Source organism: Erinaceus europaeus, chromosome 20, assembly GCF_950295315.1.
Source record: "Erinaceus europaeus chromosome 20, mEriEur2.1, whole genome shotgun sequence".
Classification (NCBI taxonomy): domain Eukaryota; kingdom Metazoa; phylum Chordata; class Mammalia; order Eulipotyphla; family Erinaceidae; genus Erinaceus; species Erinaceus europaeus.
The window spans coordinates 56413211-56437846 of NC_080181.1; the positions used below are offsets into that span (position 1 = coordinate 56413211).

General features: G+C 52.0%; 1 protein-coding gene across 3 annotated transcripts in view; it reads right to left on the reverse strand.

Annotated features, from left to right (window-relative positions):
* Positions 1-250: 250 nt before the first annotated feature.
* Positions 251-24636, reverse strand: part of ZNF592 (zinc finger protein 592) — a 32732-nt gene continuing 8346 nt past the window's right edge. For 2 of the 3 annotated variants that reach the window (XM_007539875.3, XM_060179473.1), the window contains exons 2-9: positions 20542-22749; positions 13877-14055; positions 7634-7810; positions 7305-7464; positions 6940-7227; positions 6739-6851; positions 6173-6308; positions 251-3514 (exon numbers count right to left, since the gene is read on the reverse strand). In XM_007539875.3, coding sequence (XP_007539937.1) covers positions 3017-3514; positions 6173-6308; positions 6739-6851; positions 6940-7227; positions 7305-7464; positions 7634-7810; positions 13877-14055; positions 20542-22731 — 3741 coding nt within the window. In that variant the 5' untranslated portion in view covers positions 22732-22749 and the 3' untranslated portion in view covers positions 251-3016. The remainder of the gene's footprint in view (positions 3515-6172; positions 6309-6738; positions 6852-6939; positions 7228-7304; positions 7465-7633; positions 7811-13876; positions 14056-20541; positions 22750-24636) is intronic. The other variant, XM_060179474.1, reaches the window with a different exon arrangement.

A 24636-nucleotide genomic window follows, 5' to 3' on the forward strand; every position in this document is an offset into this window, starting at 1 on the left:
TGGACGGTGGCCTAAGTCCCTTGGGGAAGATAGAGGATGTGTTCTAGAGCCTAGATGAGCCTGAGAGAACCTGAGGCTCCTACCTGGATCGGTCAATCATGCAGATGTTCAGCCACTCACCCCAGCGCCCTCCAGACATCTGCTGTGCACACAGAGTGCGCCAGAAGCTTGCAGCCACTCAGAATGACCCTCTGGACGACTCGGGATCACCCTCCACTGAGCAGTGAAGAAAGCAAACTTCACAACACTGTGTATAGAAGGCTACCATTTGTATTAAAAATAGATATATAAATATACATATGTATAAATTTGTAAATGCATAGAATTGCTCAGAAAGGGTACACAGGCATGGGTAACGGTGATGAACTCTGGGGGGTAAAGATGGGGCTGCCACTGACCTCCGCTGGGAAGCCCATTTCTGTGGTAAACTCTTCTGCACTGTTTACATGCCTTACCATGTATGAGTAGCGATGTTTCAAAAAACAAAACAAGGGGGGGAAAGTGTGCCAGACGATGGGTGCTGCCTATGTCCGGGTTCCCAATCTCAGGGAGGCCTGAGGGCTTGGGGGTGGGGGACTCACTAGGCTGCCAGACTGCTACACAACTCCAAGGAACAGCTCCTTCCAGTAATTTCAAGTATCATTTTACAGAGATTAAGCAGTTGTAAAATAAAGCCAGGCCATTTGTCAGGGGTGGAGTGTACTGTCATCTCTGCAGGGTGGGGAGCTTGTCTGTGGAACCAGAGTGGAGCAGCAGACGTGCAGGTAAGTGCTTGTTATGGCCCCGCTTCCTGATAAGAACACGATAGCACAGCCATTAAAAAGCATCCTCAAAAAGAGAAATCAGGAGATGGTGGACCTTGAGGAGCTGAGCAAACTTTTCTTGACAACCTCCCCTCCCTGCCAGGGCTGGGTCAGGCGGTGGCAGGGAAAGCTGGTGTGTTTCCAGGTCACCCTGAGCCCGGGTGGTACACAGCTTCTGTCCGGGCTGACGGGGCACAGACTGGATCCACAGAGAACCCAGCCAGGGATGGTGCAGGGGAGGCAGGGAGTAGCTGGCCAGCTGGCAGCATGCCCAAGCAGCCTAGCAACTCAGGCACCAGTGTCTGGACATGAGCAGCAGACAGGCTGGCCAGAGTGCCTTACTTACAGCCCAGGGCTCCTGCTGCTCCACAGCTCTGGCCCGCAGGACCTCAGGCCCAGTGAAGCCTGGCAGCTGGGCTATGAGGCACTCCCGTCCCGCCCTCACTGAGGGTGTGGCCACAGCTCTATGTGGATGCCATGGGCAGCGGGGTGGCAGCATTGCAGGAGCAGATGAGGGCCAGGCCCCAGCTGTGACCTGCTACCTCACCAGGGACATGGCACAGTGTGTCTACACACCACTGCCGGGAAGGAGAGGACTCAGGGCGAATGTCCTTCCCGTGCGCCCCGCTGCTCCAGCCACCCAACCCTGTGTCTGCCTCTGGAGCCCAGGGTGGACCCGGCTGCAGGGAGAGCGCCAGCAGTGGGAGCAGGAGAGATGTGGCCCCTGAGCCGGGAAGCCCTGGCTCTGTAGGCAACAGACAGTAGGCCCCTTCGCCTCCACCTGCTTGGCAGAGGGGGCCCAGGGCTGTCCAGGAGCACAACTGTTAGACAGTAGTGGCCTTGGCAACAATAAGTGCTAGCCTACCTCAACGCCACCAGCATGGCCACTGAAAACCTGACATTTGATAGAAGAAGAAGATGGATTTTGTTTAAGTTGTGGGAAGGTGAGATATGTGTGTCTGACTTAATAATTTATTGTGGGTATTCAACGTCCCCCTTCAGACAACACGGAGGGCAAGGTGGGCACCAGCTCTTGTTGGGCCTGGACTATCTCCCACGTTGGGCTGGGCTACTGGGTCAGAGGTCACTGCCACACAGCCTGCTCCAGTACAAGCACTCAGCTCCATGCTCGAGGACAGCCCAGCTCCCCTGCTAGTCCCAGCATCTTGAGCTCCCCGTGGCAGCTGGAATGTTGAGGCTCTGAATGCTGCAAGAGAATTACAATGTCTCCCTGTCACCCCTCCTCCTTGCCAGTAAGGGGGCCAAGACTGATGAGCATTTGTGAGGAAGGTGGAGGAGCCCAGAAAGTTCCAGCAGTCCTGAAAGCCAGTGCTGGTAGCTAAGCCTGGCAGAGCACTGAACCAACAGTGAGACTCTCCCCTCATCCCTTGGATGTCACTAGAGAACAGGGTTTCCTAACCAAGCTCCAGACCTCGAGAGAACCTTCCAGAATAGTACGGTACATGCAGTCCTGCAGAGATGGGACAGGGAAAGAAAGACCCTTAGGAGCAGGGACCAGGCTCACTGAAGAGGAATACAAGAGCCTACCTGCACGGTCAGAAGATTGTTTTATTTGAAATCGAGTCTGAGCAACATGAGAGTAGCTGAGGAGGGCGGCCAGGGCACGGCCTCTGGCACAGGAGCATGAGGACACAGGCCCTGCAGCAAAGGCGCAGCAGCAACAGAGAAGGAGGCAGCTCCGGGGCCAGCCCTGCACTGCACTTCACTTCCTGCTCTGGCTCCCAAAGGGAAGGGTGCTGCAGAGCTGCCTCTGCTCCAAATGGGATGGCAGCTAGGACAATTCATTCCCCAGGACTACTGGGGGCAAAAGACCAGGGGGGACAAGAGGGAGGGGTGAGGCAGAAAGGTTAGTGCCAGGCTAGGCTGGGCTCTCCCAGAAGGACAACCCAGCACCTGTGTCTTCTCTCTGCTGGCAGAGAGAAGGCACTTCAGGCGGGGCACAGACACTGAGGGGTCTCTGCCTGAGATGACAGCACTGGGGCGGAAGGACACAGACCAGATTTGGGGCACCAAGAAGCAGCACAAAGCCATAAATAACAGAAGCAAATTCAGAGCCATGGGCAACCCCTATGTCCGGGGGTCTGGGGAACTCCCAGCACCTGGAGCCTGGGGCAGAACCTGGCAGTTTCCTGTGCACTAAACAGGCAGGGGATGCCATGGCACCACCCACTGCACGCACACAAAGCCTGTGGTCACACCTTCCGGGATGGAGTGTGGCCACGCTGTTCCTCAGAAGACAGGGGTGAACTTTGGGCGTCCGGGGCACCGTCATCCTCAGGGGCTGGCCTCAGGGTGGGCCTGGCCTCGGGGTCCCCTAACAAAGGCCTGCCGGTACCTTCTTCCAGTCCGTTCTCCCTGGTCTCCGCCGGCACTTCCTCCCCGGAGCCCTCCTCTGCCTCGGCCGATGCCTCATCGTCCTCCTGGTCTCTCACCTTGTGGACGATGAAGAGGTGGCGGCTAAGGGAGCTGGCTGAGGTGTAGCACAGGCCACAGAGAAGACACTGGGCCGTGGAGCTGTCCGCCTGGTGCTGAGGTATGTGGCTCTGGAACTCCAGCCCTGAGTCTGTGGCAAAGCTACATTTAGCGCACTGGAAAATGGACTTGTGCCTTTTGGTGGAAGAGACAGTCGTGCCATTGCTGGTGCTGGAAGCATTGTCAGCTCCACTAAATGGTCTTTTCAGATGGTTCACCTGAAAGAGGGGACAGCATGAGCCCCCAGACAAGACCTGTGCAGCCCCCCGGGAAACACACAGAATCACCATCCAAACCAGGTTGCCCAGCCCAGAAGGCTGGTTCATTTTTGGTTATTGTTGGTGGTGTTAAGATTTATGTGCTAAGGGCAACAAAAGGGAAAATAATAAATATAAAAAATTTTTTAAAAAGATTTTATGTGTTCATAAATGGGGCAGGGACGGGACATCATCTTGACACATGTGACTCCAGGAACTGAACAAAAACTCTCATGCGGCAGACTGGGAGTGTGGATCGACCAGTCAACGCCCATGTTCAGTGGGGAAGCAATTACAGGAGCCAGACCTTCCACCTTCTGCAACCCACAACGACCCCGGGTCCATGCTCCCAGAGGGACAGATAATGGGAAAGCTATTGGGGAGGGGATGGGATATGGAGATTGGGTGGCGGGAATTGTGTGGAGTTGTACCCCGCCCCATCCTATGATTTTGTTAATGTCTCCTTTCTTAAATAAATAAATAAATAAAAACTCTCATGCTTCAGAGTCCACTGGTTATCCACTGCAAGACCTGCCAGGTCACATTTTTTGTTTAAGAAGCACCAACTATCAGACTCCCAGTGGGGGAGAAGTGATAGGATGAAGATGACAGGGCTCTGCACTCCAGCTCCACCAGCACCCAGAGAGACAGAAAAGGAGAGGGACATAAGGAGGTAGCTATGATGTCATGAGTGACTTAGAGGGAAGAGAGAACTGAATCAGAAAAAGAAGGGGCAACTATGTATAAATGTGGACAGATAGTTGTAGAGAAGATGGTTGGCCCAGGTCTAAAACTTTAGGGGAACTGTGGTGGATTGCAGTGGGGAGAGTGAAGATTCAGAACTCTGGTGGTGGGAAAGGTGTAGATTCAAACCCCTATCGACATGTAATTCTGTAATATAACAATTAAAAAAAATTAAAAAGAAGCAGCACCAATTAAACTTTGGAACCCACTCTATACCATTGAGTAGCCTTACAGGCCCAACTTCCTACTCTGTTTTTGAGAGAGAGCAGGAGAGATAGTGGCACTGGTGCAAAATCTAAAGCTTCTCCAGGGTCTTACACATAATAAAGCATGTACTTAGGGCTGGGAGACAGCATAACGGTTATGCAGAAGACTCTCATGCCTGAGGCTCTGAAGTCCCAAGTTCAATCCTCAGCACCACAATAAGCCAGAACTGAGCATTGTTCTGTCTTTCTCTCTCTGTATTTCTCTCTCTCCCTCCCTCCCCTTCTCTCTCAAATAAAATCAATAAAATATACATTTTTAAAAATGTATATTTTTTATACATTTTACTGCTGAGCTACCTCAGGCCTCTGTTTCTCTTATTTTTTTTAAATTTTATCTTATTTCATTTTACTTTACTTTATTTTTTTAACCAGAGCACTACTCAGCTCTGGCTTATGGTGGTGCAGGGGACTGAACCTGGGACTTGACGGAGCCTCAGGCATGTGAGTGTCTGTTTGCATGACCATTATGCTATCTACCCCTGCCCCATTTCTCTTATTTTTTCCATTATTTTCTTTTTTACTTTTTTTTTAGTACTTTTTTTATATTTATTTTATTTATTCCCTTGTTGTTTTATTGTTGAAGTTATTATTGTTGTTGTTGTTGTTGGATAGGACAGAGAGAAATGGAGAGAGGGAGGGGAAGACAGAGAGGAGGAGAGAAAGATAGACACCTGCAGACCTGCTTCACCGCCTGTGAAGCAACTCCCCTGCAGGTGGGGAGCCGGGGTTCGAACCGGGATCCTTATGCCAGTCCTTGTGCTTTGCGCCACCTGCGCTTAACCCGCTGCGCTACAGCCCGACTCCCCATTTCTCTTATTTTTAATATAATGAATGCGGGTGGCACAACATTCCAAAGGTCCAGGAAGTATATGAAGGAGGCGAAGTACCGCAGAGTTCCAGGTGCCTGGGCTCTAGGTTTTATGGGCAGAGCCTGTGAAGACAACCCCAAAACTGGTATCTCACAAATGGCAAGACACAGATACACATGTGCGCACGCGTGCTTCCTGGTGATGTATACTGTGCAGGGCTTCTTTCCACAAGCACAGGCAGGGGTCAGAGATTCTGATGGTACAGAGGGCCACAGGGGTGAGTAGCCAGTGGTAGACATCCGCCAGGGCTGGTGCTAGAAGCAGCAGCAGCCCTGCTTCAATGCACTGTATGCTCAAAGGCTTATGCATCTGATGGAGAAGCCCTACATCACAGGGTATGCATTTTCTGTATAAATGGCATTGCCATGACAGCCACAGACACCTGGCCTGCTGTGTAAGAGTAGGCTTTTGACAGCCAGACCCCAGGACTGCGGAGTGGGCAGAGTCCACTGGGAGGAAAGACCCCATGAGCAAGGGGCAGGGGCAGGCATACAGGTACAGTCTAAGCTAGACCCTGCCCACAGTCAGTGAGGGAGTGAGCAGCCAAGCCCTGCCATTCTGCCTGCCCCGTCCTGGGGCCGAGGGAGCAGGTGGCATGTGGGGAAAGGAGCCCTTGGCAGGGAGTCATAGCAATGAGAGGCCGGCACGCCGCTCTACATGCCTTTGTTCCTGTCCCCATCTGTGTGCATTCCCAGAGGCCAAACAGAAGCTGTCCCAGTGGCCCCCAGCCCCACACGCACCTGAGGGGAATGTCCACCCGGAGTTCTAGCTTTGGACGTCTGGCTCAGATCAGGGTTTCTGATACCGTGCATAAGGCTGATGTGGCTCTCTAACAGGGAGGGCCGGGGAAAGCTGGGGCTGTCCTCTGTGCAATACCTGCAAACACATGGGGCAGGGCTGTGAGATGACGGGCGGGCAGAAGTGGACAGGAGCCACAGGAGGAGGCCAGCTGGGGTTCAAGGGACTCCCCAGAGATCCAGCCAGCCAACTAGCAGGGCTCAGACAGAGTGTGGCCCAGCACTGCTTCAGCCCTGAGCCACGACCCAGTCCACACTCTCCAGCATTAGGCTGGACCCAGCTGGGAGCTGGCAGAGGAGGCCAAGGCAGATGGTGCTGGAGCCTCCGCCACATGGACCGGTTACCTTGCCCGCTCCCCCCTTAAACCTGGATTTTCACTGCTTATAGAAGCATGGCCCGAGGCGGGCAGGGTTGAAGCGGCCAGCTCTGGAAGCTGCCCCTGCCTGGCCCTGCTTGTGCCATCCAGATACTCACCTGGCCACGGAGCGGGAAAGGGTCCAGGACTCACCCGCACGTGTAGACTTTCTTCACGGTGTCGTGGTTGTTGCGGATGTGCTTGCGCAGGCTGCTTGGTGTGTGGAAGGACTGCTCACACTGCCGGCACGGGTACCGCTTCAGCGTCTGCAGGAGGGAGGAAGTGGTGGAACCAGTACCGGGACTGGGAGGCAGTGGAGGAGACCCACCCGCCCAGCTAGGACCCAGGCCTCACCCGCCCATGGCTCTTCTTCACGTGGGACACGTAGCTCTCGCGGTCGGGGACCCACTCCTGGCACTCCTGGCAGGTCCAGCCTGTGGTCCTCGGCCGGGGCTTGACCTCTGCCCTGCGATGGCTCTCAGGCCGGCCCCAGCGGCTGGAGGCCAGGGAGCCGACGCGAGATGTGGTGCTGGGGGGCGGGGGCTCAGCAGGAACTTGGGAGCCAGCACGGCTGGAAGATGTATCAGCCGCAGACTGGAGGCTAGATAGCTCGTCCACGTTTCGGGGAACCCCGTGGGTGTCCTGGGCAAGGTGGGGAGGGGGAGACGCCGTCAGCCCCTGCCGAGGCTGTGTCCCCACCGGGCCCACAGACACCCCACCTTGACGTGCTGCATGAGCTCTGGCTTCTGCAGGAACAGGAGTGGGCACTCGGGGCACTTGAACACGCCCACCTGCGCCTTGCTGGCGTTCTGGTAGAAGTGCTGCTGGATGTGCCTCTTCTTGTTAAAGACCATCTCACAGGAACACTTGTAGATGAGCCTGCAAGACAGCTGGGGCTAAGGGGTTGCTCCCCTCCATGTGAACTGGGGCCAAGCCAGGGACAAGGCTCCGGGCCCCAGTGGGACCCTGCTGCCTATACGTGAGCACCGTCCCTGCCGCAGTGGCACCCAGGCCACGAGACCCCAGAGCCAGCCGTGGATGAACTCACTGGGAGGGTCGGTGGGGCTGGCTGGGGTGCTGGCTGGAGCTGTGGTCCGCCGTGCTGCCGGCAGTCTTGAAGGCCATGGGGCAGAATGCACATTTGTGGAAAACCTGGCAGTGGCGCTCCTGGATGTGGCTTTTCAGCAAGGCCAAGGTCAGGTGGACCACTCCACAGTGAATGCACCTGGTGACAAGAAGTAGTGTAGGGTCAAGCCTGGAGACACAGAGGTCAGGGGCTGGCACTGAGCCGGCTTGGCCTGCACAGCCCCGTCCTCACAGGGACATCTCAAGAGCCCACTGCTGCCAGCCAGAATGAGGCCGCACACCACACCCGCTAGAGATGGGACCCCACGTCTGGAGCTAAGAGAAGATGGTAGGACTGCAGAGGAATGGGTCTGAGGGGACACGGACAGTTTCTGGTAGTGTGTGACAGAACCTCAAGAGTCCAGGGGAGTCCAGGGGTGTCAGGAGGCCACTTTTCCTGCCACAGCACTGCCTGTGCCCACACCTGAGGCTAACAGCCTCAAAGGGGAGGCCGCTGCTCTACAGACTTCTGACTGATGCACACTCGCCTGGTTTCACACCGTCAGCCCACCTTCATGAGCCACAGAAGCTACTCAGCTCTGGTTTATGGTGGTGCAGGGAACTGAACCTGGGATTTCAGAGCCTCAGGCAGGAGAGTCTCTCTACATAACCATCATGCTATCTACCCCTACTCTCAGCCTTTCCGTGTGTGTGTGTGTGTGTGTGTGTGTGTGTGTGTGTGTGTGTGTGTGTGTGTGTGTAATGTCTGCAAAGCACTGAGAAGTGGAGTGAAACACAGCTGTCTACAGTGATAGGATCATCATGGCACGCCAGAGACCAGAGCTTCCACAGGCCGCTCAGACTCTATTCCACCCTCCCTTTCCTCCTATTCAATGAGATGATGACTACGACCAACAACTGGCACACAGGGTGGTTCCACAACAACAGGCCTTAGGAGGAGACAACAAGCCCACGTCTGTCCAAACACACCACCGAGGTCAGGCACACCCAATGGACAACAGAATCCCGCCAGTGGCTTTATTTGTTCTCTCTGCCCAAACTACAGGAAAAAATTTTTAATATTCTATTAATGTTATATATTTTTAAAATTTATTTATTAATGAGAAAGATAGGAGGAGTGAGAAAAAGAACCAGACATCACTCTGGTACATGTGCTGCCAGGGATTGAACTTGGGACCTCCTGCTTGAGAGTCCAATGCTTTATCCACTGTGCCACCTCCTGGACCACAAAACTATAGGAATTTTATATTTCTTAAAACTCATTCTAGATAGGGAGCCAGGCGGTAGCGCAGCAGGTTAAGTGCACATGGTGTGAAGCACAAGGACCAGCGTAAGGATCCTAGTTCAAGCCCCCAGCTCCCCACCTGCGGGGGGGGGGGTCATTTCACAAGCGGTGAAGCAGGTCTGCAGGTGTCTATCTTTCTCTCCCCATCTTCCCCTCCTCTCTTGATTTCTCTGTCCTATCCAACAACAATGACAGCAATAACAACAATGATAAGCAACAAGGGCAACAAAAGGGAAAAAAATAGCCTCCAGGAGCAGTGGATTCGTAGTACAGGCACTGAGCAGCAGCAATAACCCTAGAGAAAAAAAAAAAAACCACCAAAAAAAAAAAAAAAAGCCCTCATTCTAGATACTCAGTGGGCAGTCTTTGAAGTAACCTCATCTAAAGGAAGAATACAAGCAAAGAACACGAAGAGAAGCAGGCTGAGCAGTCTGAGGGACTGGACTGGGCAGGCTCCCAGACAGTGAGTGCAGAAAGAGATGGGGTCGGGCGGTGGCGCAGTGGGTTAAGCGCATGTGGCGCAAAGAGCAGGGACCAGCGTAAGGATCCCGGTTCAAGCCCCCGGCTCCCCACCTGCAGGGGAGTCGCTTCCCAGGCGGTGAAGCAGGTCTGCAGGTGTCTGTCTTTCTCTCCCCCTCTCTGTCTTCCCCTCCTCTCTCCATTTCTCTCTGTCCTATCCAACAACAAAGCAACGTCAACAATGGCAATAATAACCGCAACAAGGCTGCAACAACTAGGGCAACAAAAAGGGGGAAAAATGGCCTCCAGGAGTGGTGGATTCATGGTGCAGGCACCGAGCCCAGCAATAACCCTGGAGGAGAAAAAAAAGAAAGAAAGAAAGAAAGAAAGAAAGAAAGAAAGAAAGAAAGAGAGCCACTCTGTCCATTCTGAAGAAAAAAGAGCCACTTATAGAACCACATGCCATGTGCTATGTGAAGCATTAGAAAAAATAAAGAACAAACCACCTAACTCTGGTAATAATTAAAACAACAAATAATATGAAAATTACACACTGAAGAGAAATAAACTCACTCTCTGAAGACATCATTGATCATTCTGAAAATTATCAACAAAGACCAAAATAATTCATATAAAATTACATATAGAGGCCAGACAGTAGCATACCAGGTTAAGTGCAAATAGTATGAAGCGCAAGGACTGGCGTAAGAATCCCGGTTCAAGCCCCATCTGCAGCGGGGTCGCTTCACAGGCGGTGAAGCAGGTCTGTAGGTGTCTATCTTCCTCTTCCCCCCTCTTCCCCCTCCTCTCTCCATTTCTCTCTGTCATATCTAACAATGACAACAAATAGAAAAGATGGCCTCCAGGAGCAGTGGATTCATGGTGTAGGCACCAAGTGGTAACCCTGGAGGCAAAAAAGAAAAAAAAAAGGAGGAGGAAGAGAGGAGGACTCTCACCTCTCTATAATAAGACAGCAAATAACTCAATTATAAAATGGGCAGGGGGAGAGAAGCACATAGCTGGAACACATGAAAGAAGCTGAATGCCCTAAACCACCATGAGTAAAACAAAGCCTGGCAGAGATACCACTTCACGCCCTTGAGGAGGCGATAACCAGAAGGCAGAACCACCAAACACTGGCAAGGATGTAGAAAAAGCACCAGCCTCAAACACTGCTAGCGGCAATACTGCAGCCATTGGGGAAAACAGTCTGGCAGCTCTTCGGAGCGTTAACCTGAGATCTGTCAGACCTAATCTTCTATGCCCCGGAACAGAACCCAGAGGAGGGGACATGCAGGCAAAGTGACTGCACATCAAAGGTCAGTAGCAGCATCATGCACAGCCAACAGGTAGAAGCGACCCAGATGTCCATTAGCTGATAAATGGAAAAAGACACTATGGTTCATTCATATGATGGACTAGCACTCAGCCACAAAAAGGAATGGAATGTTAATATATGCTATGACGAACCATGCAAACATTGTGCTAAGATCATACATCATGTAAGTGCATTTATATGAAATGTCGAAGAGAGACAAATCTATGAGAAAGAAAAGAAATTTGCAGGGAATCGGGCGGTAGTGCAAAGGGCTAAGCACATGGCGCTAAGCACAAGGACCGGCGTAAGGATCCTGGTTCGAGCCCCTGGCTCCCCACCTGCAGGGGAGTTGCTTTATAGGTGGTGAAGCAGGTCTTCAGGTGTCTGTCTTTCTCTCCCCCTCTCTGTCTTCCCCTCCTCTCTCCTTTTCTCTCTGTCCTATCCAATGACAGCAACAACAACAATAATAATAATTATTATTATCATAACAATGATAAAACACAAGGGCAACAAAAGGGGGAAATGGTCTCCAGGAGCAGTGGATTTGTGGTGCAGGTACTGACCCCTGGCAATAACCCTGGAGGCAAAAAAAAAAACTTAAAAAAAAAAGACAAAAGAAATTTGCGGTTGCTTTGGGTCTAGAAGGATTACTAATATTGGAGTCATTTTGAGGTGATGGAAATGTTCTAAAATTGATTATGGTGATTGCACACGTCCACAAGCCAATGAATGAAATTCCATAACACATAAAATATATCTAAATAAAGCTCTTGTGAAAACATCTGTAGCTGATGATCTTAAGTATAATGAATGCTCTCTTAGTGCCTGTATTCTAGGTGGAACCACTGGCGACTGAAGTCATTTCTTTAGCTGAATCATACACATTCCTGTCTGAATTTTACAAAAAGGTTTGATAAATTGAATTATTTGAGATACTGGTTTCTTCTTACTCTCACAGAAACATAATAAAATATTTAAAAGACAAGAATATGCTATTCATACTCCTTTGTGCAATGAAATTTTCTTGGATTAAAGAGTCAATGATGAAGGGGCCAGGTGGTGGCGCACCTGGTTAAGTGCACGTTACAATGTGCAAGGACCCAGGTTCAAGTCCTGGTCCCCACCTGCAGAGGGAAAGCTTTGCAAGTGGTGAGGCAGTGCTGCAGGTGTCTCTCTGTCTCTCCCCCTCTCTACCTCCCTCTATACTCTCAATTTCTGTCACTATCCAATTAATAAAGATTTAAAAAGAGAGAGAGAGGGAGGGAGAGAGGGAGAGTCAAAGGCTGGGGAGAAGTGATAGGAGGAAGAGGGTAAGTGGGCTCTGAACTCTAGTTCCATCAGTTCCCAGAGAAAGAAGATGAAAAGGGGGAAGATATACAGGTCCATGAAAGATGATGAATGACATAGTGGGGGTTGTATTGTTAAATGGGAATCTGGGGAATGTTATGCATGTACAAACTATTGTATTTACTGTTGAATGTAAAACATTAATTCCCCAATAAAGAAATTAAAAAAAAAAAAGAAAGAAAAGGGGAGAGATATTTGAATGTAGCAACAGGGTGACGTGTGGCTTAGACAGGACCTGGCAGAAAATGGGGGCGATTATCTATAAATGTAGACAGACAGCTGCAGAGATGACAGTTAACCATGTCTGCAACCTTGGGAGAACCTCAGTGGTTTGCAATTGGGATTCAGAACTCTGGTGGTGGGAATGGTGTGGAATTATACCCCTATTCACATGTAATTTTATAAATCAATACTGAATCACTAATAAAAAAATTTTAAGTCAAAGATTGGGTCATATAGCAATTTCTACAAGAGATTTTCATGCCTGAGGCTTGGAGGTCCCAGGCTCAATCACAAACAGCACCTGAGCTGAGCACTGTGTTAGCGGGGGAAAAAATCAAAAATAAAAATGTAACACTAATTGCAATGCTACTGGACTGAAGTGAGTCTTGGAACAAGCAGCACACATTCAAGTTGAAATTAGGAAGGCACTTACTGAATGCTGCAAAAACCACGCCCAGGTGTTTCCTTCAGCACTGTACCATGGACATGTCCTGCATGTAGAGGCCGGGGTTTGCTCCCCAAAACCAGACAGAACAGCAGAGCAGTCCTTCACTCTCCCCCTCAGCCCTGGCAGACTAACTCAATAAAGCTGCAGCTGGATCGTACCAAAGTAAAAGACTCTGGGGTGGGTGGATGGCAGAGGACCTGGTGGGGGTTGTATTGTTATGTGGAAAACTGAGAAAAGTTATGCATGTACAAACTATTGTATTTACTGTCAACTGTAAAACATTAATCCCCCAATAAAGAAATTTTAAAAGGGGGGGCTCACAGCTGGGATGCTGCCACCATGCTCTTCTGCCAGATCTTTGAAGCACCCCATCTCTGCTGGCTTAGCTTCTCCCAGCATTGCATTCTCCACAATGTGCAGAACTCAGTCTGCACTTAGCAGTATTTATGCCAGGGGGGACAGACACCTGGGAGTCCTCACAGGCCCCCCACTGACCCCCTGGCTCATAGCAGCTCTTATCAAGTCCTAAGGCTTCCGGGTCCCAAGTTACTCCCAAGCCAGCCCCCTCTCCAGTCAGAGCCCTGCCGTGGCTGAGGTCTGCAGCATCTTGTCTGCTCTGTCGCCTCCCAGCCAGTCTCCAACACCTCCCCACTCCTGCCGTGCGGGCCAGCTCGTCACTTCCCTCTCCACTCACACACCCGTCATTGTTCGCTGTCCAAACCCCTGGCCAGGAATACGCGGTCTCGTTTCCCACCATCCCACCCCCAGCTCACCCAGTCCTGCTTTGCAGAAAGGCTTGTCATTCCTTAGCCCTTTGCTATGTGCTGGGATCTCAGTTGGGAGCTTGGTCAGATGAGCTGTTCTTACACACTTTTCAAAACCACACGGACAAAGTGAATGTTGTATCTATTCTAACCTCCCCCACAGCTATTTTCCATATGGTCAATCTCTCTACACTCCTGGTTCTTCTCCTTCTTGCTCTTCTTATTCTCCACAAGCATAGGTGTCTGTATGACCAGGAGCTGGTATTCTTGTCTTATGGTGCCAGGGTCCAAGTCTCCTCAGGACCAAGGCTCAGCATGGAGTGAGCTCTGCCACCCCAAGAGGGCGAGCGGGCAGCACCCACCTGTAGCCCACCTTGCGGGCATAGTGCAGGCAATTCTCCTTTACGTGGGTCTGGAAGTAGGCAGAGCGACAGAGGACTCCACACTCCGGGCAGCAGTAGGGGGACTTGTGTGCGTGGATCCGCTGATGGGCACAGAAACTACACTGGTTGGGCAGCAGCATCTGGCACACCTGGCACGTCTGGGGAAGAACACCGGAAAGCAGTTGGCAGGGTGCAGGGCCAGCTCTGTACTTACAGCTGTCTGGCTTCCCCAGGGCCTGGGTCACAGTGACCCCTCCCCAACCATTCTGTCCTGGACTCCATGGGTCCCAGCCCTGCCCCAGCCCTCAGTGTGTGTTTATGTGGGAGGCAGACACAGGTGGCCCAGCAAGCCTGGCCTCCCCCTCAGCAGTCACAGCAGGCCTGCCCCAGCACTGCGTTCCCTCCACCAGGCTAGAGGGGAACAGCTCTCCCCCAGGCTGAGGCACTTCTAGCCCCTGCCTCGCATGGCCTCAGGGCAGTGCTCCACTCAGCTCAGAGACTTCAAAGAGGACGAGGGCGGACCCTGCCTGGCCCTCAGAAGTTCCTGATGTGGAACGGGTGACCCTGCCCATTTCCACTTGTGACTCTGGGGGGGCGGCCAGTCATGGAAGAGCAGATACATCCCAAAACAGGGCATGAAGGCAGCAGGGGTGGAGAGTCCTAAAGCTACTGGCAGGTGCTCTGGAAGGTGAATGCCCAGGCAGCCCAAGCTGGTGCCCCTTCAGCACCCCCACCCCAGAGGCCCAGCTCAATGCAGAGGAACAGCACCCTCCTGGGGCTGGGGTCAGGGTGCAGGAGATAGAGAGCGAGCTAGGCTAGACTCAGCCAGCAAGCGACGCCTGGCGACGCCTCTGCAATAAATTGCCAGGGAGGAGGGTGGGAAGAGCAGCTTCCGGACTGAAGTAGATGCTTACTGGGGTCCCAGGTCAAGCAAGCCAGTTGTGACAAGATGAGACAATCTGGGATATCTGAGCATAAATAGTATTGAGACACTGAAGACTTGCTACCAAGAAATTACCATTAATTTTGAGATGTGCTTATATATTATTATATATATTTAAAACCTCATTATAGGGCAGGTGGAGGACCTCACTTGGGTAGTACACTGCTTTGCCATGTGCATGGTCCAGGTTCAAGCCCAGACTCCACCAAATTGAAGGAAGCTTCAGTGTTGTGATTTCTTTCACTCTCTCTGCCTGTCTTTATTAAAAAAACAAACAAAAAAAAAAAACTTCTCATGGCATGGGAGATAGGCAGAACTTCTGAGCTGCAGGTACAAGGTCCCAAGTCCAATCCCAGGATATGCCATGCTAGAATGCTATTCTGGTTCGTTTTCTCTCTCTCTCTCTCCCTCTCCCTCTCCCTCTCCCTCCCCTTCTCTCTCCCTCCCTTCCTCTCTTAATAAACAAATATGTGAATAAATTGTGTAACTATCTGAAATATTTGCAGACAGGGTGATGCTGGGATGGGGGAAGAGTAGGTGAGAAAGAGACAGGCCACCTGTCAGCAGAGGGCTGCATCCACCACTGTTGCCATTTCTACATGTGTCTGGGACATCCAATACCAAGAATTTTTAAGTATTACTTTAGGTGTGAATAACAAGTATCCTACATTTTGGGTAAGAAGTAGGTAGGGTGGGAGTCAGGCGGTAGCGCAGCGGGTTAAGCACACATGGTGCAAAGTGCAAGGACCAGCGTAAGGATCCCAGTTCGAGCCCCCGGCTCCCCACCTGCAGGGGAGTCACTTCACAGGCGGTGAAGCAGGTCTGCAGGTGTCTGTCTTTCTCTCCCTCTCTCTGTCTTCCCCTCCTCTCTCCATTTCTCTCTATCCTGTACAATAACAACAATAATAACTACAACAACAATGAAAAACAAGGGCAACAAAAGGGAAAATAAATATAATTTTTAAAAAAAAAAAAAAGAAGTAGGTAGGGCATGAGACATACATGCTTTATCTGGAAGAAAGGCGATGAAGCAGCAGCACAACGGAGCAACAGCGGAAGCGTGACCACCAAGCTGTGGTGAGGAAGGAGGGGCAGGTGGGAATGCACTTTGTTAGCACAGGCAAGACCAGGCGATGGTGGGGACGAGGGCATGAGAGTACAGCACACCGCAAGTTGATGACGCAACCATACAGAGTGCTTCTAAACACCTCTGTTATTTACTTATTTGTCTATTTATTTCTTCACCAGAGCACTGCTCAGCTCTGGCTTATGATGGTGCAGGTGATTGAACCTGGAGCTTTTAGTACCACATGCATGAAAGCCTTTTTGGCATAACTATTACGCTGCCTCCCTCGACTCTTAATAACCTTTGTAAGTTTGCTGTTTGTTTTATTTTGTTTCAAAGAGACAGAGAGGAAGTGAGTCAGAGAGTGAGAGAGACCACAACACCAAAGCTTCCTTCAGTGCAGTGGGGGCCGAGCTTGAATCTGGCTGGTGCACATGGCCAGGCAGAGGTGCCACACGCACAAGCACGGCCACTGTCAGAAGACAGAAAGTTAACGCAAGTTGGTCAAGATGCAGAAACCAAAACCCTTGTAGCACTGCTGCTGAGAAATTAAATCGGTGCAGCTACTGCAAACCGGTAGTGTTCCTTAAAAAGCTGCAACAATGGGAGTCGGGCGGTAGCACAGCAGGTTAAGCGCACGTGCCACAAAGCACAAGGACCAGCTTAAGGATCCCGGTGGCTTAAGGATCCCAGTTCGAGCCCCCAGCGGCCCGAGCCCCCAGCGGCCCGAGCCCCCGGCGGCCCACCTGCAGGGGAGTCACTTCACAGGTGGTGAAGCAGGTCTGTAGGTGTCTATCTTTTCTCGTCCTCTCTTCCCCTCCTCTCTGTCCTATCCAACAATGACGACATCAGTAAAACAACAAGGGCAACAAAACGGAACAAGTAAGTAAATAAATAAAGCTGCAACAAGGCTGCCACAGGATCCCGCTGCTTTGCTTCTGTGTGCACTCATCGCTGAGTCGGAGGAGTGCTCTCCATGAGGTGCTCCGGCAGCATATTCACAGCAGCTGAGTGGCCGTCAGCTCATAGGCTAGATGCAGCGAGGATCACCAGTGGAGACTGTTGAGCCCTGCTGCTGGCGTGGCCCAGCCAGTGAAGCCGGTCTGACCGCTGCTGACACTTCCACAGCAGTGCTGCTGCAGCTTCTCCCTCTCCTCCGTTTATTTCAATAGAGGGAAAATGTCAATGACTATTAGCGCAGAGATCATGCATGCCTGAGACCTCAGAGGTCACAGGTTCCATCTGCCTTATGCCAAACTGAGGGTGCACAGGTCTCTCACACACATAATAAATCAAATACATCTTTTTAAAAATCTTAAAAAAAAAAAAAAGAAGAAGAAGAAGAAGGGGCTGGGGAGACAGTATAATGGCTATGGAAAGATTTTCATGCCTGAGGCTCTGAGGTCCCAGGTTCAATTCCAGCACCACCATCAGCCAAAGCTGAGCAGGGCTCTTCTGTGTGTGTGTGTGTGCGCGCACACGCACGTGCGTGTATGTGTGTGTGTGCGTGTCTCTGTCTCTTTTTCTCTGTATGTCGCACTCATTAAAATTAAATATTTTTAAAAACAAGTAAGAGGAAGTCTTCTCACATGCTACAACTCGAATAAACGTTGAGGATACCATGCTAAGTTAGATAAGTCAGTCACAAGGGGCAGAATATAGCTCACTCCACAGAGCACATGCCTTACCATGTGAATGGCCCTGGGTCTGAACCCAGCACCATATGGAAACACCATGGTACCGGGGTGTTTCCTTGTCTCTCTCCTTCTGTTCATCTAAAACAGAAAGAACATAAAGCTGGCCTGGAAGTGGTTATATTGTGCATATGCAAGGCCCCAGTATGACCTTAAGATAAATGAGTCAGCCAGCTACAAAAACACAGAAACTGAGTTATCCCACTTACATGGGGAAGTACAAGAGTGCACTTCACAGGAACAAAAGCAGAATAGTGATTGCCAGAGGCTATGGGGAGGATTAGAGTGGAGAGCTGCTTCAGGCCCACAGGATGGACAGTGGGGACTGCCCAGCAGTGCTCATGGACTCAGCACTACTGAACTGGACCCTCAGAAAAAGGTACAATGGAAGTCGAGGAGGTGGCTCAGCAGTACAGTGCGTGCATGTTCAGTCCCTAGCACTGCATATGGCCGAGTGGTGATCTGGTCTCTCACATGAAATGATAATTTTTAGTGATAGTTTTTAGGGAGATACACATTAGGTACAGCACCAGACTTGCATACCTAAGGTTCCAGGTTCTATTCCCAGCACCACTTATGCTATAGCTGAGTAGTCCTCTGGTGTCTGCCTCCCCCTCATTCTCCCATGAAAAGCTTTTTTTTTTTTTTTTTAGTAATAAACTTTATGTCATCTGTATCTTACCACTATTAAAAAGTAATAGAGTCTCTTAAGACACTGTGAGCTTACTAGGGCAACGACTCAGTACTGTGAAAACTTAGCAAAAGGAAATCAATTAGATGTGTCCCACTTGTCAAAACAGAACTTTTTTTTTTTTTTTTTTTGGCAGTACTGGATTTTATTAAATTGTCAGTTAGTACAGATGCTGGGGCTTGCCCATGGTGCTCTTGATGTATAAAAAAAATGGTACATTTTAAGACAGCCCAAGAGTCCTCAGAGAAGAGGGAAAGGTGTTTTCTATAGACTTTTAGTTGGGAAATGACGAGCACCGTTGCTGCTCTTAGTAAGGCTACTGACTACAAAAGTGATTGCTAACCAAGTCGTGTCATTAGGCAAGTGACAGTTTTACTGACCCCTTCACAGTGAAGGCATCAGAGCAGAGCATCACCTCAATCCCCAGGCGGAGCTCGGCACACCGTTAAAGCAGAGAGTCAGGCATGCTGTGGCCCTGAAATTAAGAACGCAGGGCTCACCTGCCTCAACCTGAACCTTAATGTCATCAAGCCTGACTGCTCACTTCAGTCCACAGAACAAGTTGTAAGAGGAAGCAATCAAATTATGCTGGGAGATTCTCAGGAAGCAATCAAACCCAGAATTGTCCTAGAAACTTCTCAGAACACATTTTCAGTTTCTTCTGAAAACCAATGACATGAAAAAGGGGGAGAGGCACCCAGAGGGGTGCAGTGGGAAAAGTAACTGTTCTAGATTAAGAAACTGAAAAGGCATGAACAACTGTAACGTTGAATGTGATGTTTGACTCCTGGTTCCAAACAAGCCCAACTGCAAAAAGATCAATTCCAACAAAACCAGGAAAATTGAATACCAATTGTTATTAGGTAAGGAACTGTTGATAATTTTACTAAGTATGATGATGTCTTTTGATAATAAAGGCTTCAGAATGGGAAAAAGTCTCTGCACTGACTTCATGCCACAGCTGGGGCCTGGGATGCAGTGGGCAGGACTCTCCCCTGCAAAGGGAAGCCTATCAGTCAGGAGCAGGCTCCCAGAAAGAAAAAGGAAGCCCACCTGCACCCTGTGTGACTATCCCTGCCCTGGACATAGCTGAAGACTGGGAAGTGCAGCCTCCAACAAACCCAGAGCTCAGGCCTCCCCTTCCCCTCAGGTTCTGTGAGGGTTGAGATTTGGGTGGAGAGAAACCTGACAGGTCTACAGGTGTCCCCCCTCCTGCCTGGAATCCTCTGGTCCAGCTCCCACTAGGGGAGGTGCAGGGTGAGCAACTGCTAAGCCTGGAAACAGGGTGGGGAAGTGCCCGGCAGCAGGGCCACCTAAGCCCAGGGAAAGGGACCGGGGACCCACTGGAGGGAAAGCAAGCGCACATTCAGAGAGGGTGAAGGAGAGGCCAGAGCCACTCAGCCTCCTCAATGGTGTGGGGGCTGCAGACAGGCTCAGACCCAGTCCCTCCTGCCTCTGCCCCAAAGTGGCCCACACTAACAGCCTGCCTCTTGCTTGCACTCTGCACTCAGACCTCTGACGGTGACTGTCCTGTGCTGGCTGAGCCCCATGAGCCCCTTCTGTAGAATCCCTGGCGTGATCCACAGGCCTCTGTACACACAGTGGGCACTGGTGTGCTGGTGCCAAGCCCACCGGCACAAATAGGCATGCACAGCCCTGCAGAGCCCAGGAGATAGGAGTTCCTGCTGCTTTCCCAAGGTGCAGGGGGGCAGCAGGGTGGGCCCGGGCAGGTGAGGGTAGAGCTGGGGAGCAGGAAGGCCTCCTGGGGGCATCGGAGGCCAGCTGGTGACAGGACCGTGGCAGTGCAGACAGTGCCCACAGCGAGCTCAGCACAGGATGACATGAGAAAGGCAAGCACAGCTGCTGTCAGCATAACAAGAACAGGAACCAGCAGATAGCACCCCTGCTTTCTTGGAATCTGAGGACATGGAGGGGAGAAACCCCACTCTTCTCCCTCCTACCACAGTCTCCCAGAGGGATTCTGAAAAGCATGGCAGTGAGATAACTTCATGAAGATGCAGTGGTCAGCACAGACAGAGGCACAGGGCAGTGACTCAGCCCGTGCCCCAGGCTGCCGGCGGGACCAGGAGGCCCTGCAGGGAGGCGGCCAGGTAGGCCTGCAGGGCAGCTGCCAAGACACAGCCCGTCCAGAGAGATAGGTGAGGTGAGTGGGTCTCCCCAAGCCACAGTGAGCCCTCGGAGCGTTCAGACAGGGCCTGGCCCCCCTCCCTCCCAGGAGGGCCCACTCACCAGCCCCTCGCTCTCGTCTGCGGTCCTCTGGAAGTGCGCGGCCATGGCCATGTAGTCACGCATCTGCCGGTGACATTCCAGACACTTGACGCCATGCCGGATGAGCCTCACGGGGTCCGGGTAGAGCGGCAGAGCGGGGATGGGGGAGTTGGCACTGTCCGCCGGGGCCAAGGGGCCGGGCCTGGGGGAGGAGGGGGCAGGTGGGGGCGCGGGGGCGCCGGAGGGGGCCGGCAGGAACATCTGGTCGGCAGCGATGGGTCTAACTAGCAGCTGCGAGCACTGCATGACCAGCCCCCGGCTCTTGTGGTCTCGGGCGTGGCGCAGCAGGCTGCACTTGTTGAAGAAGAGCAGCGTCTGTGAGCAGAGTGTGCACAGCACCTCGATGTGCACGCTGCGCCGGCCGTAGTGCTGGCTCAGGCTCTTCTCTAAGGCAAAGGCATCGCCACACTCCAGGCAGCAGTAGCCGCTGGCCGGCACGTGGATGTGGCTGTCAGCGGGTGGGCTGAGGTTGGGTGCGTACAGGGGCACGGGGTTGGAGCTATGCAGGACCTTGTGGAACACCTCCACAGCCAGCGGGGCGGCCCTCTTCACCTGGTGCACCAGCGGCACCGACATCTGCGTGGGCTGCGCCTGGCCGCGTCGCTGGGCCGACGACTTGGCCGTGACAGAGGCGGCCACGCTGTGGGGCACCAGGTTCAGGTTGGCCAGGTGCACGGCTTTGGGCAGCAGGCTGGCGGGGGCCTGGGCAGTGGCCGTGCTGGGGGCCGCCTTCCTGCCCGCCTGCACGCCTGAGCCAGGCCCCTTGTTGCTACGAGCCCCAGAGCCACCACAGGGAGACCCGCTGGCTTTCTCTCCCGCCTTCCTAGTGCCCTGGGGGCTCCCTGAATTTGTGGGGGTCGCCCCCTGAGAGTGCTCCTCGTCCTCTGGCCCCTCGCTGGGGGCCTCTGTGACCGTGCTCCCCAGAGGTGACCCCGTGGGGGACTTCATGGGGTCATCAGGGTCTGGCAGGATCCTCGTGACCGTCCTCTTGATCTCCCCCGAGGACGTCTTGATGGTTTTGATTCGGACTTTGGGAATTGCTGGTGGGGAGCTGGCAGCCACAGATGGGGAGCCCCTGCTGCTGGCATCGCTGCAGACACTCCGAGGGCTGTCTGAGGGCTTGCCGCCTTTCCTGGCGGTCTCCAGGGGGCTCCGGGGACTCTTTGGTGACTTGGGCATTTGGGGGCTGCCCTTGGAGACCTCTTTAGTGGGTGCTGAGGGGTCCTTGGGGTGGCCAGGCTGCTCCTCCTTGGTGACACTGGCCACTCTCTTGGCCTGCAGGGCTACCAAGGCTGCCACACAGGAGGACAGCTTGGAGTGAGCTGGCTTGAGGCGCTGCCGGGGGGGCACGGAGGAGCAGGAAGCAAGCTCTGGGGCCAGCCCCTTGAGCTCCCCAATACTGTTGCTGGGGTGACTGTTGAACCCCAAAGCTTCTCCAAAGAAGCGACTGGCGTCTAGCTCCTTGTGAGGCTCAGCTGCTTTCTGCCCACCACACTCCAGCTCTCGTGGGCTCCCCGAGGGCAGCGGCTCTAGCTTGGGCTCTTTCTTACACAAGTGATCGAACATATGCAGCTCAGTGACCGGAAACTTGGACAGAGCCTCCAGGACGGTGCCCCCGCCAGGAGGGGGTGGGAAATAACTGTCGGAGTGCTTGGGCTTCATCCCAAAGCCGTTGTCTTTGACGGCCTCCTCGGGCTCAGGACTGGAGACGGGGCTGAACTGGTTAAAGTTTGGGAGTGGCTCCGATTTGGTGGGCTCCGGCTTGCTAGAGAATCCCCGAGTGCTGTCCCCGTTCATGAAAGTGGACTCGAACTTCCCGCAGCCGTGACCCAGGCTGTGGGGGTCTGCAGGCAAGTCGGAGCCCCGGAACCCATTGTGCAGGAGGCTGGGGGCAATGTGGTCTTTCTCAGAGTCGAATGATTCCTGGCGGCTCGTGTTCTTGACGATGACGCTCACAGCCGGCACGTCGGAGGTGGACCCTGAGTGGGCCAAGGACACGCTCTCCTCCATGCACATGCCTGGGGGCTTGAGGGGGCTCTCATTCTCCTCAGTCGGGGTCTGGATGGCCTCTTTGGCATCCAGGCTGGTGGGGTCGGGGATGTCAAAGGCAGCCAGAAGGTCATCAAAATCTGGAGTTTTCATATCCCCCATGGCTGGATGGTAGCTTGGCTGGACAGAAAAAGAACAGAATGGTCACGCTGAGCCCTGGCAGACTCTCTAGTGTCCACACAGCACATGTGCACAGCCCCACGCTATGGGAAACCACTCTTAACTCTCACCACAGGCAGGTCTTTACAACACTGGGGCCAGGGGGAGAGAGCTGGGAGGGACTGGAGAGACACATGGGTGTAATGGTAAGCCTCTGTACCAGGAGATTCCCAGCGGGCTCACAAACCCCACACACTCTCAGTCTCTGCAGGGACATTGACACCCCTATGACCGCTCTGTAATCATCACTAGACAGCAGGGGCACAGGGGCAGGGTGGGGCTCAACACCTCCTTCCTGTCTTTCGAAGACTTCTGATTCACATAGAAGACTTGGCTCTAACTTCTGCTCATTTATATTTAGTGATTAGTCATAAAGTTCTCAAGCTATTTTTTTTTGCATGAATGCAATCAAATCTAAAATGATTTGCTGATGCCAGGGTTTATGCTCACTCACAAATAAATTCTAGAAAAGTATAAAGAGACAGGGGCTGGGCTGGGTGGGGCTAAGTGCACATATCATCATGAGCAAGGAAGTGGTTCAAGTCCCGGCTCCCCACCTGCATGAGGAATGCTTCACAAGCAGTGAAGCAGATCTGCAGGTGTCTCTCTATCTCCCTGTCCTCTCTCAATTTCTCTCTGTCCTATCATATAAAATAGAAAAAAAAAGTGGAAAAAATTGCAGCCAGTGGGAGTCGCGCAGTAGTACAGCAGGTTAAGCACACAAGGTACAAAGCACAAGGACTGGCGTAAGGATCACTTCACAAGCGGTGAAGCAGGTCTGCAGGTGTCTATCTTTCTCTCCTCCTCTGTCTTCCCCTCCTCTCTCCATTTCTCTCTGTCCTGTCCAACAATGACAACATCAATAACAACAATAATAATAACTACAACAACAATAAAAAACAACAAGGGCAACAAAAGGGAAAATAAATAAATATAAAACAAAAAAATTTTTAATGGCAGCCAGAAGCAGTGGATTCATAGTTCTGGCAACAAGCCCCAGTGATAACCCTGTTGGCAAAAAAAAAAAAAAAAAAAAAAAGGAGATGGAGAAGGAGAAGAGTATGAAGAGACCCCGGAGGAAGTGCAGTAGATGAGGCACTGGACTCTACAGCATGAAATCCCCCAGCTGGACCTCTGGCAAGTCAGAGTGACGTTCTGGTTCTCCACACCACCCTCTCATACACCAATCAACAGACAAGTAAATAAATGGGTATTAATACCTACATGTGTTCTCTAGGCAGTGTCTACCTAGTCATTTATTTTTTCACCCTAAAATTGCCAGCTTAATGTATATGACCCAGTATCTTTAGGGGCAGGATGACTCAAAGGACCACAGTTATCAAATCATTCTGAGAACCATTTGGGAGAAGCCCTAGATTTTATTTTCACTTAACAAGCAAAGAAAAGAAAGACCACCTGTTTCCTTCCTGGTGGGGAGCAGAGCTACAGAACTGGAGTGCAGAGAAAGCCCAGGCCCCAGGAAAGGAGCCTTCTCTCAGGAAGTAACTTGAAAGCAACATGAAGCCTCAGCCCTGCTCAAAAGAGTTCAAGGAGCCCCAGTGCCTCCCCTGCTCAGCCCAACCATTCGGTCCCACACCAGCACCCCTAGGCCCTCCCCGCTCACAGTCTCCCTACACAGTGCTTAGCAGAATGCAAACAACCAAGCCAACTCTCAGAATAGCACAGTAGCTGCAGAAAACTAGTTGAGAAGGAAATCCCTAGATCCAGGCACCCTGCTGCAGGGATGTATGCTAGAAACAAAACCTGGATGTAAAAGTGTATGTTACATTATTAAAATATCAAGAAGACACACACACACACACACAGAGTCTAATGCCCAATAACAGG